Source organism: Cnephaeus nilssonii (genome assembly GCF_951640355.1).
Source record: "Cnephaeus nilssonii genome assembly, chromosome: 1".
Lineage (NCBI taxonomy): Eukaryota > Metazoa > Chordata > Mammalia > Chiroptera > Vespertilionidae > Cnephaeus > Cnephaeus nilssonii.
In genome coordinates, this window is record NC_137072.1 from 61585952 (window position 1) to 61600010 (window position 14059).

Genomic DNA, 14059 nt, shown 5'->3' on the forward strand with positions numbered 1-14059 from the left:
CGCCCTTCACCTAAATCCCATCATAGCACAAAAATGTGCAATAAATGGCTCATTCTGGTGAATCTTCATAAGTTGGAGTTAAAGGCAGGGTTCTGCCAACTTGGTCATTTCTACCATTTGCTTTATTCGCCCCTTTCTCATTTTCCCTCAGCCACCAAACAAGTCCCATTCAGAAGACGTCTGGAGACACTAGCGCTCAAGAGCAAACTGCAGACAGAACCCTAACCTATTCTAAACCCAGGAACAGCTTTTTCTCCTTAAAGATAAGGGTTATCTTTCCAGCTAAGGATCCTGGAATCTGTTTTTTAACCTTTAGGAATTTTACCTTCTAGCACTATGTAAGACTGCCATCTAGGTACACACTTTGAGCAATGGATATGCACATTAAAATGTTTATCCAATAGATGTAACAAAACCACAGGCTTTAACAGATAAACTTTAAAAAATTCACTTCAAACACTTACTTTACTCTCTTGATCTGGATTTTGGAGTCACTAGCACTAATTTAGAATTTCAGTGATGGGATGTGTTCTCTGACTCACCTCATTCAAACACAATGCTGCCATTTACCAGTGGGGGAGGGCAGAAAGGGGAACTTTTTCTTTGTTTAAAAAGGTACAGTATTTTGGCTACTTGAAAAAGCCATAGTTGAAAAACATTCTGTTTATATTTGCAACTCACTCTAATGTCACCACACATCCCCCTTTTCTTTCTTAGGTAGTAAATACATTAGAACAGAACTTTAGTTTCAAAGTTTCTTAACAATTTACAAGGAACAAACCTTTAAAAAGTAATGCTTTGCTTTCAACATTTTGGCCTTGTTTTGACTTTTTTTTAATGGTTTTGACCTCAAGAAAAACTAACTGGGGCTGAGGAAACAAAAAAATTTATTTTCTTTACAGTGCTAAAGCAGCCAGTGTTCCCTGAAACAAATCAACAACAAACAAACAAAAACAAAAGCAACATGGCCCAAATCATTCTATGAAATTTTCTCATATTAGAAATGTCCTCTACATTATTGGGTTATACAGGTGTACACACTTTCCAAAACATAGCGAACCGCACTCTCATGATCTCTATATTTTATTGCATGTAAATTGTGGCTCAATAAAACGATTTTTTTTTAATCTCTGCAAATCACATTTCAGTATCTGCCAATCAGTATTCCATCTTAGACCTGAATTTCTGGTAGGTCAACAATATCCTAAGGGCAAAAAGGAATTTCCTTATTCAAAAGCTACTGACACCCCGCCCCCAACTCTCCAGAACTTCCATCTAAAACCTCTCTGCACACGGACAGTGGCCCAGATATGAAATTCCACTCACCTCAACTGACTGAGAAGGCATTTTCAGCTTGGTGAGCTTAGCTTTGGCAGGCACTTTTAAGTCGGTTTTTTCAAAGGTCTGTTGCCGGTAATCCTCCGGCAGTGGTTTCAGTTCGGGAGACTCACTAGGAGCCTGATCTTGACCGTCCATGGGCCGGACATAAGCCGTGGGCTTCTGCTGCATTGCAACGCTCTTTGAGGGGAGGGAAGGTGGGGGGAAAGACTGAGAAGGTGGCTGGGGAGGGGCCACTCCAAGGCTGGAGACTGCCATTAAACTGTCCTTAGGGGTCTCTTTGTCCCGGATCTTCACTGCCAGGTCCTTGGGAGATTTGGCGTGGCAGCAGCCTTTATTGTTGTTATTGTTACTGCTGTGAACCTTGCTGCTTCCTTGCGTCCTGGGAAGAGTTTGCTGGTTGGAATGTAGAGGTGACAAAGGGGGTAATGGAGAAGGCAAAGAGGAGAGGAGGGGAGAAAGCTCCCTCTCTGGAGCCGAGTCTGCCGTCGAAGCACAGTGGTCTCCTTCGGCTCTGCGGTCACCGTTTCTTCGATGACTAGAGCTGTACCCCTCCTGACCAAGGCGATCTTGGGCCAGGTGCTGGCTGTCCGGGGCGCCATAGCTTTTCACATGAAGACTTGGCATTGGTTCCATTCTTGGCTGTGTCACCTTCTGATTGTGGCTCATGTTTCCAACAGGAAGTGGTCCAGAGGCAGGAGTGCTCCCAGGCTGGTGATGGACACGGGGGTGGAAGGAGTGCGGTGGAACGCCGCTCCCCTTCTCAGGAAACAAAGGGTACCTCTGCTTTCCCGGCCTACTTTCAGAAGCATCCAAGTGATGAGTGAGAGACTTGGTACTGAGTAACTCCTTTACTTCTTCATAGTTGCCCAGCATGTTCTGTATTCGACTAGATAGCTCATCGCCTTTTTCTGTCTGAAAAAAAAGAAAACAGCAAAGTTAGATACTGGCGGGGGAAAATCTAAGAAAACCCAACATTTAATAAGCCATGTTACATAATGCCTCCATTTAATGTGCAACATAGAATTTAACGTGCAATGCAAACTAACGCCTTGTTGAGAAGCCTGTCGTGGACAAATATTACTACATATGGAAGACTAACATTACAAAAGGAAACCACAAACTTGGGCAATTTTGACTAACAAAGTTCAGGGAATTTTCATATTTGTTTTCAGAAATAATCCCTAGGATAAATTATCTTATTTTCAGAGTCATGGCCCTTGTTCAGTCTCCCTCTCATCACAGAGTTAAATATGATGATAAATTAGACTTTCTAGCATACAATAAATACCTTGTAGGGCTCTCCAAAAAGGGGAATCTTTTCAGAAAATGCCTCTTTCTCTTGGTGAGCTTCCTGGTTGCGTCTTTCCTTCTCTCTAATTCGAAGCAGGTTTCTGTCTTCATTGTACAAGCTGTTTCAGATGTCACAAAAGAACAAAAACAGTAAAATTTACCAGTATCCGCGTTGTGTTATGCATATGTACATGTTTGAGGGAGGCAAGCTAAGTCAAGAAGAAGCGATGACAGGAAAGATGATGTTAAGAAAGCATAAGTCACTCCTGAACTAAGGCTCAGTTAACGGGCTGTGGCCCTCCAGCCTCAGTTCTGGCTCCAGAAACCTAAGCATTCACTCTGGGCGACTGCCTTCGTGGCTCAGGACTGACTCCAAACCCGAGTCTTTTATAGGCAGTGGTGGAGCTGGGACAAGATTAATGATATTTTTACTTTCAGCTTGCAAACTATGGAGTAGAGGTGGAAGCTTTTCATCTGAAAGAATCAGCAGGATGTGAACTTTAAAAAAGTTGTTTTCCTGGATCAGTATTGCACATTTTGGAAGATTAAAATCAAAAGGCTCATTTTGTAATTAAAAGATTACCAGGCACCCAAAACAGCATTTACTTTATACTCAGCCTATTCTACTGAGTGTTCTGGCATGTAAACTCGAGATCATTTTTATTTCTCATTTCAAATGCCAAGGATGGGAAAATGCAATTTTAGACCTACTGAGAAGTCTTATCATCCAATTGCCCTATTTAAACCACATAAAAATGGACCCTGAATCATGAGCCCTGGCACCAAAAGGTTAAAAAGCATTCTCTAACAAGCAAAACACAAAGATGGAAACCAAAAATTGTAGTTTTAGCTAGCACCCAAACCAAAAGTGGGCCTGCCCCATGTCAGCAACACAAGCTACTCCCGCCAACCCACACATGTGAGATATGAGAACAAGGAAAATAAGAACAACTTTGCTTCTAGGTATCTACTGAATCTTTCCCCCCAACATTACTTGAATAAATAAGTAGGAAAATATTCAGTTGTCTTGTCAATATTATGTACCTTTAGAAATTCTAGCCGTGATGTCAGACACACTCCCTGACCCTATATCCTGGTCTCTCTGCTCTCTCATAACTTCTCTTATTTCCTCTGACCAGAAAGAGCTTACTTACTGGTCTTCCTGCGTCCTTCACATCTTGTCCCTCTAATTTAGCCTTGTCTCATGGAAAGAAATCCTAAAGATGGCCCTGGTTCTCATGTCACTATCCATATTTTAAAACAATAAGCATTTGATGGCTCTTTACTACTGCAGAATAAACTATTATTTTTTATTGATTGATTTGAGAGAGAGAGAAGGGGAGGAAGAAAGAGAGAAAAACATCAATTTATTACTCCACTTTTTTAGGCATTCATTGATTGATTCTTGTATGTGCAATCTTGGTGTATCAGGATGATGCTCCAACCAAGTGAGCTACCCGGCCAGGGCAGAATAAACTCTAAATCCTTACTTGGGCAAGAAAATCCCCCCATAGTCTAGTACAGATCTACTCTAGAAATTATCCCACTCTCTTGTAGCAGGTCTGCCACGTGCACCCCACTTGGCAGTATTCCCCAAACATACCCTCTAAAGATGAGCCTCTTGCTCTAATCTCTATCACAAAACCCCCTTTTACTGAAAGACCACCAATTCTTCCAAGACCAGCTTAGCTAGGAAGTATGATTCTCCTGCAAACCACCTCTATATTCTAGTCACACCAATCTATGCCCTGGCTCCTCAGTAACATCCTGAACTTCTAATTACACACATTTCCTCTGCCTCTCTCAACTGTGCACCCACACTCCCAATTTTCAGCTACCAAAAAAATCTCTGGGAGTGATTCCAATGTCACCTGCTCTAAAGGCTCCCTCAAATCCACTGAGGATTTTTTTTAAATATTCACCCTGGCCCTGGCCAGTGTTGCCCAGTGGATAGAGCATCAGCCCTCACATGGAAGGATCTCAGGTTTGATTCCTGGTCTAGGGCATGTACCTGGGTTGCAGGTTTGAACTCTGCCCCTGTCGGGGTATGTACGGAAGGCAACCAATCTATGTGTCTCTCTCACATCAATATTTCTCTTTCTCCTCCCCTGCCTCCCTCCCTCCCTACCTCCCTTCCATTTTCTCTAAAAATCAATGGAAAAAATATCATTGGGTGAGGATTAACAAAACAAAACAAAATTCACTCTGGAAGACAATCTGAAGGTAAGGAGAGGCTAAGCTACCTGGATGAATTCACTGGTGTGTGGTAAATAATTATCTGCTTAGACAATCATATCAAAAACTTTGCCTAGCCCTGAACAGTATTGGCTCAGTTGGCTGGAGTGGCATCCCGTTGGAGGAGGGTTCAATCCCTTGTCGGAGTACATATGGAAGGCAACAAATCGATGTTTCTCTCACATTGATGTTTCTTTCTTTCTCCCCTCCTCTCTAAAATCAATTAGGAAAAAACAAAAAGACACAAAAAACTTTGCCTAGATGATGGATAGCTTAATATAAGATTTTAAGAAAACTCTTAAAACTATAAAGTGAACAATATAGTGAAAAGGTTCAGGAGAAATTCAACCAGAAATTGGCTACAGCGAGTAGCCTTTAATAGTCAGAAATCTTACGTGCGTCACACAGACTTGCTTCTGGGGGATAATAGCACAATGGGCATGATGACCATTCAAGAATTCCTTACAATTATTTTATGATTTTGGTAATTACTCTTGTTGGCTCAAAAATTATGTAACATTAACACACAACCATGGCAGCCAAGTAAGAGGGCTGATCAGGAAATAACTTCTTTTTTTCCTTCAAACTTGCTTTTCAGCCTATTTGTTTGCAGGGCAGGGTGGGGCATGAAACTGTCTCTGAGCAACCTGACCTCCAAGCTTCTTTCCCAAAGCTCCCTGTAGTGGACCAGATCCCAAGGCATCAGCTTTGCCCCCCTTTCCAGACTATGCTGGTTACAACAGTGTAGTCCCTGAAGCTTTATTCACTTGTGAGTGTTCACACAGTTTGCTTCTGCTTTATAAAGTAGAGTTTTTCCCACGTCTGAGTAACTGCTACTTTTGTCTCAGAAAAGGGAACCCCAAATGGCAAAATTCTCAGTTCCAGATTGAAAAGCAAGTACCTCAACCATCAGGCTGCTCGGGTTCCTCAATTAATTTTCCTGCCACGTCCACACACACACATCTTTTAAGAAAAGCTACACTGATTTAAAAATTACTAAACTATTTCTAAATCAATCAGCATCAGTTCCTAATGCACTTCTACATTTCCATTCTAAAATAATAAAAACTGCTACAGAAATAATGAGAAAACCCCAATTTTACAAAATTTCTAACACTGGCTTTCTTGCTATGTGATTCAAAAATCATGCCTCCCACAGGGAGGAAGTCCTGTTAAATTAAGGATTCTGGTTAATTAAGGTTTTACTTCATTTGTTTAAAAAAGCATTTAGCCCTAAGTGGCTTGGCTCACTGGATAGAGCTTTTGGCCTGTGGACTCAAGGGTCCCGGGTTTGATTCTGGTCAAGGGCACATGCCAGGTGGTGGGTTCGATCCCCAGTTGAGGGCGTGCAGGAGACAGGTGATCAATGATTCTCTCTCATCATTGATGTTTCTGTCTGTCTCTCTCCCTCTCCCTTCCTCTCTGAAATCAATAAAAATATAAAAAGACAAAAACAAAAACATTTAACCCATACCAGGATTTTATTAGTAGACGTAATAAATACTATGCCAATTTTTAAACAGACATTGAACCTATTTTTTTTCTTTATTCACCATTCCCCTTCAACTGAAAAACCCAAAAGTAGTCAGGTGAGTAAAGAGAACATGAGTGTCACTGGTAGGATGAGTTTTCTGAAGCCTAGACTTTGAGAGAAACTCACTCTCACCCACACTGATGGGCAACTCCCTATTGGCCTCACTCCCCAAGGCTCCTCCTGGGCAGGCAGAGGAAGGCAGAACAGGAAGTGCCGTCCACAGATCCCGGGACTATATAAGGTAGGCTGTGAGCTCTTTCTTCTGGGTTGCCTAACTTCTCCTTCTAACAGGGTTTTGCCAGTTGTCCCGGGTAGTTTTCGGATTTATTGGGCTTTTACTTATTTCCAAGTTTGCAATGGTTTAAGAAATGGTTTGGTAAAATGACTAGGCAAATACATTCATGAGTATTTTCCTTTTTTTTTTTTAGTTCCATTTTGAAATCAGGGGAAACATAAATTTTAAAAAACATGACCACAATTCACAGCATGAGTAAACCATTGTTCAACCTCTACATACACATCATTGTTTTTAAAACAAGGTGCAAGCAGGGAGAAGGTGGATGGAAAATTTTTAAATGGGGGATTTTAGGAAGCAGTAAATGTCCTACACGATTCACAGACTCTGTAATTACCATTGAATAATTACAAGTTGACTACTGCTTCATTTAATTAAAGGCTTTTTTTCCCCCCTGGTGTGGAGGAAAAAATGCATTCTTGCTCTCACCATTATCAGCCTTGTCAGACCCTCTCTCTCAATGTCCCACATGGAACATAGTGAGTTACAAGTCCCACAGAGCACTCACTGCATTAGATAAGAGGTTATCGACCTTTAGTGCACCTCAGAATCAACCAGGGGGCTTGTTAAAACATGGACTGCAGAGACCCACCCCCAAAGTTTCTGAGTCAGTAGATCTGATGTTGAACAAGTTTCTAGGTGATTCTGAGAACTACAAGAGAATACCCTCTTTCTGGGCTGTGTGTTTCACTTTAGGCTTACCAAAACACCATAGCAATGATGACAGCAGCGGCCTGGCCAAGACTGCCACCACTTAGCATCTGTTATTCAGCTGGCCCTGATTTAGGCACATCAAATGTGTCCTACTTAATTTCTAGGACTCTGTGAAAGGGGGATTATTAACTCCATTTCCCAGGTAAAAAAAAAAACACAGCTCAGATTAATCTGGAAATAGATGGTAAATCTAAAAATTCAAAGGCAGGTTTGCCTGGCACCAAAGCTTATGTTCTCAACCGTGGTGTGCAAAGAGTTTTCAGGCTGCGCAAAATAAAGCAACGACAAAGAAGGCGTGCTAAAGTGTGGTAACTCACAATCACTCGTAATTCCTTATGATCCTTAGTCTCAAAGAGGCACACAGCCACAATCCAGGTAGTATCCTTGCCAGTGGAGCAATCGCAGAGCATAAAAGATATGTTTGGTTAAATGTATCTACACAGGTCTGTCCTTGCCTAAGGACCTCAATAAGAGGGATGGCCAACACCATGAAGTTGCTTATCAACTTACAAAAACTATGCTACAATCCTTAATTTTTTTCATTTATCCATTTTAGAGAGAGAGGAAGGAGGGCGGGAGGAAGAGAGGAAAGGAGGGAAAGAGGGAGGGAGGGAGAATGATGGGATTTGTTTTTCCACTTATTTATTGGTTGATTCTTGTATATGCCCTGACCGAGAAAGGAACCTGCAACCTTGGTGTATTGGGACAATTCTCTAATCAACTGAGCAACATAGCCAGGACCTTACAATGCTTATTTTAGTCTTTTTAAAAATGTACAGATGAGGTCAATGACTCCATAACAACCTCTGAATTCACAAGTCATTTCTAATGTGCAAAGGGGCTCTTGACATTAGTTTCTTTCAAGGACAGGCTGTAAATAAACTTGCACCAAAGTAGCCATTATATGCCCGATACTGGGCTCTGCTCCCATTATGTCTGGCTGGCTGACAAAGGCCATGTTCCTAGGGCCTCAATGCCAGCTTTCTGGTCAGCCCAGGAGTCCCCACTTGGGGAGCAAAAACATCAGTTCACGTGGTGATTTGCAGCAGCAGGCTACATACAAAACAAGTTCACGTGTTGGTGTGACCCAAGGGAGGGTGCAAAGTCTGACCACAGAAAATACTTTTAGAGAATATCATATACTACTAACTGTCCACCATCTGCAAAGTTCAACACTAATGCATCAAAAAGATCTCTGCAAAATGCATCAAACCACTTCTACCACATTTTTTTAAAGAAGTGAACTAGAAAGACTGAGGGGGGACACCACAGACTTCAGTTTCCAGTGCCTGGTGAGAGCAGTGGCATGTGAGACTCATCTCACCCTGCAGAACACAAATGCCCACGCCATTACTAAGGTGGACTGCACCACAGATGTCTTTGAAGACGGAATGCCACCCCTCTGTAACTCAGCACAGGAGCCTGGAAATCTAAAACATGCCAGCGTGCTCTCGCGTTCAGAGAGGTGGTGAAACTCCTGAGGAATTCAGAGCTGCCCATTCAGCCCCTGAATGCAGTCATTTCGTCAGCCCCATGCTGGGACCTGTCAGGGATCATTTACTGGGGCTTTTCAAATGCTCTGGGAGGATGTGTGAAAACACTGTGGTAAGGTGAAGAATCAGAGCTCTGAAAAGATTAGTGAGAGTGGGCCTCCCCTTTCTCTGCCCCTTGCACTAAAAAGGAAAGAACCCATGCAGAGGGAGGAGAAGACAGTAACAGGAAGGCCTGCATTGGGCTTGCGATGTGGGCAGCATCCTGACTTTGTGACCCTTAAGCTGTAAGCACCTGAAGCACCTTCTTCAGGCTGGAGCCCATGGACTAATCTAGGTTAGCCACGCAGGATCGCCGAATGCCACTGGCGCTTCCATGGCAACTCTGGCCCACAGGGCAGGCTGTGCGCAGCTGACTACCCATTTATCACCCTTGACTGGTCACTTCACACAGACCTTTCTCTGATAGATGTGACCAAGTCTCTCTAGAACTCACATTTAAAAGTTTATGTCTAAAATAAGTGTATATATATGTGTGTGTGTGTGTGTGTGTGTGTGTGTGTGTACACTCACACATATTTAATTCTCTCTTGGAGGACAGCGTGTGATTTCTCCTGTGTATTTATCTTCGGAAGCATGGAAGAGACATTGGCAGGGGAGAATCTTAAAATCATCAGTGCACATTAATTATGGACAAGAATGAGTCTTTTTTTTTTATTGTTTTAGAGGCACTAGGCCAGTGGTTGGCAAACTCATTAGTCAACAGAGCCAAATATCAACAGTACAACGATTGAAATTTCTTTTAAGAGCCAAATTTTTTAAACTTAAACTTCTTCTAACGCCACTTCTTCAAAATAGACTCGCCCAGGCCGTGGTATTTTGTGGAAGAGCCACACTCAAGGGGCCAAAGAGCAGCATGTGGCTCGCGAGCCGCAGTTTGCTGACCACGGCACTAGGCCATTCTGATCTGAACATACAAAGGAGAGAGCAAAACATAAAACTTGCACGCTTTCACAAAAGTTGGGCAACCCTGGTTAGAGAGTGGTGACAGGAGTGTCGCAAAAGGACAGCAGGCTTGGGTTCGTACTGGTTGCGCAAGTGACTTTTTTATTTTGGAAGCCACTCCTGTGGGCTTTTTAACTCCATCTTCTGGCCTTTTGTGTCCATGTTCCTCTATTCCTACAACCTAACATCCAGAGAACATTTTTCACCCGTGGGTTTTATGAAAAAATGTCAATGTACTTCAAAGCACAAAGTTAGTTTTTGTCATTAGACTGCATGACTCATAAATACAATTGAAACAGAAGAAGTCAAAGTGGCTCTATGTCTGAAGGCAGAGAAATGCTGCTTCAAAAACATGAAGAACTTCTCCCTCCCTGGAAAGAATTCACAACAGGCCTTCTCATAATACAAATCACTCAGCTAAATCTTCCAATGACTTTATCCTCATGACTTCCCCCATCACCCAACACACACAATATAAAGGGGGAAAACTCAGTGACTTAACCCTAACACACTGTCTGATTTTATTTAGAAAATAAATACCAGCCAAGTCAAATGACAAAATACCACCCTGTCACAGCTGCCTTCCTGGAGGAGCTCCCAGGGGATCGCCTCAAAGTGACAGCTTGCTCTGCTGCTCACTTCTGCTTGTCTCAGACCTCAGCCTCATTATAACACTGAAATAGTCAGATTTGACTCCGTTTTGCAAACTTAGATCAATCTTTAAGATATTTTACATACCTGAAAGGCATACTATGAGTTTTAAATTGAAACAGACTCTACCTGGGCAAACTTTCTCTATGTGGCGTAAATTCTAACAAGAGATGTGTTAATTACCTTTCAAAATGAACCTGCCAGGCACTAATGATTGCATATTACTATGGAGCAAAGGTCTGAAAGGATACACTTTACAAAACTCTATCAAGGAGTACCTGATTAGGGTTGGAGGAGGTTGGTAGTTGTGTGGTGCTTTAGGGAGTGCTTTGTTTAAACATTCTGTTTTAACCTTTTCACACAGAAAAGCCTTCATTTATTATCTGTGTAGTTAAAAGTTCCAATTAAAAACAAACAAAAAGCCTCATATACATATAACATCATCAATATCAGAGGTAGAGAAATATGCGATGTTATTCATTTCGGAGTAACTCTCACTGGAACCTCTGGAAACTGATTTTGGACCCTGGACTCAGTATTAGGTCATTACTAAATAATAACTTTTGACCCACCTGCATGAAACAGTGCATCAGAGACTACCTTCCAAAGTTTAAACACCAGCCGCTACTGTCTTTTAATAGAAGTCTCACTATAACCCATTTTGTTTCTCTTACTAGGTCATAGAAATATATGTTGAGAGGCATTTTTAGCCTCTAGATGGAAAAGCACAAGAACCTGTCCTCCTCATCAACTGATCTTAAAGGGGAGGGGGGAAATGTGTGGGTAGGGATACACAGCCACGAAGTAGGATGAGGGAAAGCAGTCCAATGAGCTAATGCATTCCCATGTGCAGTACATCAAGTCCCTTACTGTCCAAACACATTTTAAGAATAAAAACCTAGTGCTGACAGAGGAAGGCCAACATGCAAGTGACACAATTACACAAAGTACACCAGTGAAAAAAATCACTCTTGACCTCAAGGCTTTGACAATCTGTAGCTACGAGTTAATAAAAATATTTGTTTTTAATGTAACTTGAAATGAGAACATAATGTTACTGACAAATTCCAGAAAATCCAGTCCCTCAGAAGTGTTCCCTAAAATGCTGACAAGTACTTACTGGCAGTTACTTGAAAGGACATACAGAAATTACCCCTTATAGTGGCAACAGGCTCATTAGAGATAAATCTGCCACCTGACTAGTTATTTATGTCTCCCCCTTTAGTTATAAGGGTCCCTGGTGATCAAAGCTACCTCTGACCGCCTTCTCTGTTGGACTGCTCACTTGGCACCAACCAGAAACACGGGCAGAAGCTGTTGGCTCTTCCCCTGCAAGTCTGGTCTGTAGTGGGATCAGCCAGAGCACTGGACACATCACCAGGCCATCCTTAACGCACACGCAGCGGGCCTGACCCTGAAGGACCATACCACATATCTATAAATACTAAGGTAGGTGAAATCTGTATCATTACAGAAAGCTGTGGTCACAGACTAACAAAGAATGTAGGGAGGTGGGAAGAGATTAACCAATGAACGTATATGCATATATGCATAACCCATGGACACAGACAATAGTGCGGGAGCGGGGGTTAGGGGGGACGGAGGGAGTGGGATAGAGGGGGTTAACAGGGGAGGAGGGGACATCTGTAATACTTTCAACAATAAAGATAAATTAAAAAAATAATGTAGACAAGCAAGCTGCAAGTTTTGTCTTTTAATTTTTATTTTATTTTTTTGTTAATCCTCGCCTGAGGATATTTTTCCATTGATTTTTAGGGAGAGTGGAAGAAAGAGAGAGAAAAACATGGATGTGAGAGAAACACATCAACTGGTTGCCTCCTGAATGTGCTCGACCAGTGCCCAGGTCTGGGAGGAGCCTACAACTACAATACGTGCCCTTGACCGGAATCAAACCCGGAACCCTTTGGTCCGCAGGCTGGTGCTCTATCCACTGAGGAAAACCAGCTAGCGCAAGTTTTTTTTGTTTGTTTGTTTTTAAAAAGTGTGCCTTATTTTATTCGTACTCAGCTTTTAAAAATAATTGTGGCAATAAATCGATTAAGCATCCAAAATTCAAACAGGATTGTGTGTATACTTCTCACCTGGAGCATGGCCCCAACGGGCTCCTTATCCTGGGCTCTCCAGCTCCACACCACTACCTCTCTAAACTTTCTAAAAATCACAAATCTAATTTTGTTATTCACCTATTTACAACTTTTCTGAGCTGCCTGCTGCCTACAGGATTCAAGCTGAAGGGTAGGTATACCAAGCAATGCCCTTTACCACCTGGCTTCCACTTACCTAACCCTCCTGGAGGGTCCACTCATTGCCATCTCTCTCGACACTTTGAGCACAAGGACATGGGAAGCTGGGGAAAATACAGCCCTTTTCTCTGCCAGTTCCCTAATGAATTCCTAGCTTGACTTTCAAAATTTCCCAAAATACCACTGCCTCTAGCCTCAACCTCCACTCTCACTTCCCATCTTCTGCTGTGAACGATTTCTTTCTCTGGGATACATCTGTTCTTACAGATCTGTCCATGTGTACATTTACAAATATGAGATGGACAATTTTCCTTATTGGTCTGTGAGCTACTTAAAGGCAAGGACTATTCCTGCTTAGCAAAAAGTGATGCTTAATACTATACATTTTTGACTGAAATTATTACAGTTGAACCTTCAACAACACAGGTTGGTACTATGTGAGTCCACTTATATGCAGAGTAGAGGCCCGGTGCATGAAAATTCATGCACTGGAGGAGGGGGCCCTCACCCCCAGCCTGCCCCCTCTCACAGTCCGGGAGCCCTCAGGGGCGGGAGGCGACCCGGCGATGAGGGGAAGGCAACGCCCCCATCACACCTCTGCTGCTGCCACTGCCGGCAGTGCAAGCCTCAGCTGGCCTTGGTTACCTGAGCCTCGGCCGGCCCTGGGTGGCTGGGCAGCCACCATCTGAGGCTTGCCCCCTGTGCGGCTGGGGGGCTGAGGGGACTGGGGGACTCCGGAGGCAGGTGCGCGGCTGCCGCCCCAGCAGGGCTGAGTGGACTGGGCACCACCATCTTGTGGCTGTGGGTGCCGCCATCTTTGAGGGCCTGACAGTAAATTAGCATATCCCCTCCTTATTGGCTGTGGGCACCACCATCTTTGTGATGGTGTGAAGGTCAATTAGCATATTCCCTCTTTATTAGATAGGCTTTTTGTGCCCCATTTTTTATTTGTGGTTGGGAGGCCACAGATGCAGAAGGCTGACCCCATGTATTGATCTACCCCTTTTTATATAGAGGCTTTCAGAACCAGTGGATTTTGGTACCCACAGGGGTTCGGGGAACCAATCCATCAGATACCAAAGAACAATTAAATTCTAGGGAAGTCAAGAGTTACAAGTCATTTTCGACTGCTCAGAAAGTCGGCGCCTCTAATCTCCATATTGTTCAAGAGCCAACTGTATATTCAAGCATTACTCAATTTCAAACAACCCACAATTCTCCTGAACCCTGCAGGTCTTAT

General features: G+C 42.9%; 1 protein-coding gene across 4 annotated transcripts in view; it reads right to left on the reverse strand.

Annotated features, from left to right (window-relative positions):
* AFF1 (ALF transcription elongation factor 1) overlaps positions 1 to 14059 on the reverse strand; it is a 196489-nt gene that overhangs the window by 93220 nt on the left and 89210 nt on the right. For all 4 annotated transcript variants that reach the window (XM_079774786.1, XM_079774788.1, XM_079774785.1 and 1 more), the window contains 2 exons: positions 2630 to 2750; positions 1327 to 2253 (listed from right to left, as the gene is read on the reverse strand). In XM_079774786.1, the coding sequence (XP_079630912.1) occupies positions 1327 to 2253; positions 2630 to 2750 (1048 nt within the window). The remainder of the gene's footprint in view (positions 1 to 1326; positions 2254 to 2629; positions 2751 to 14059) is intronic.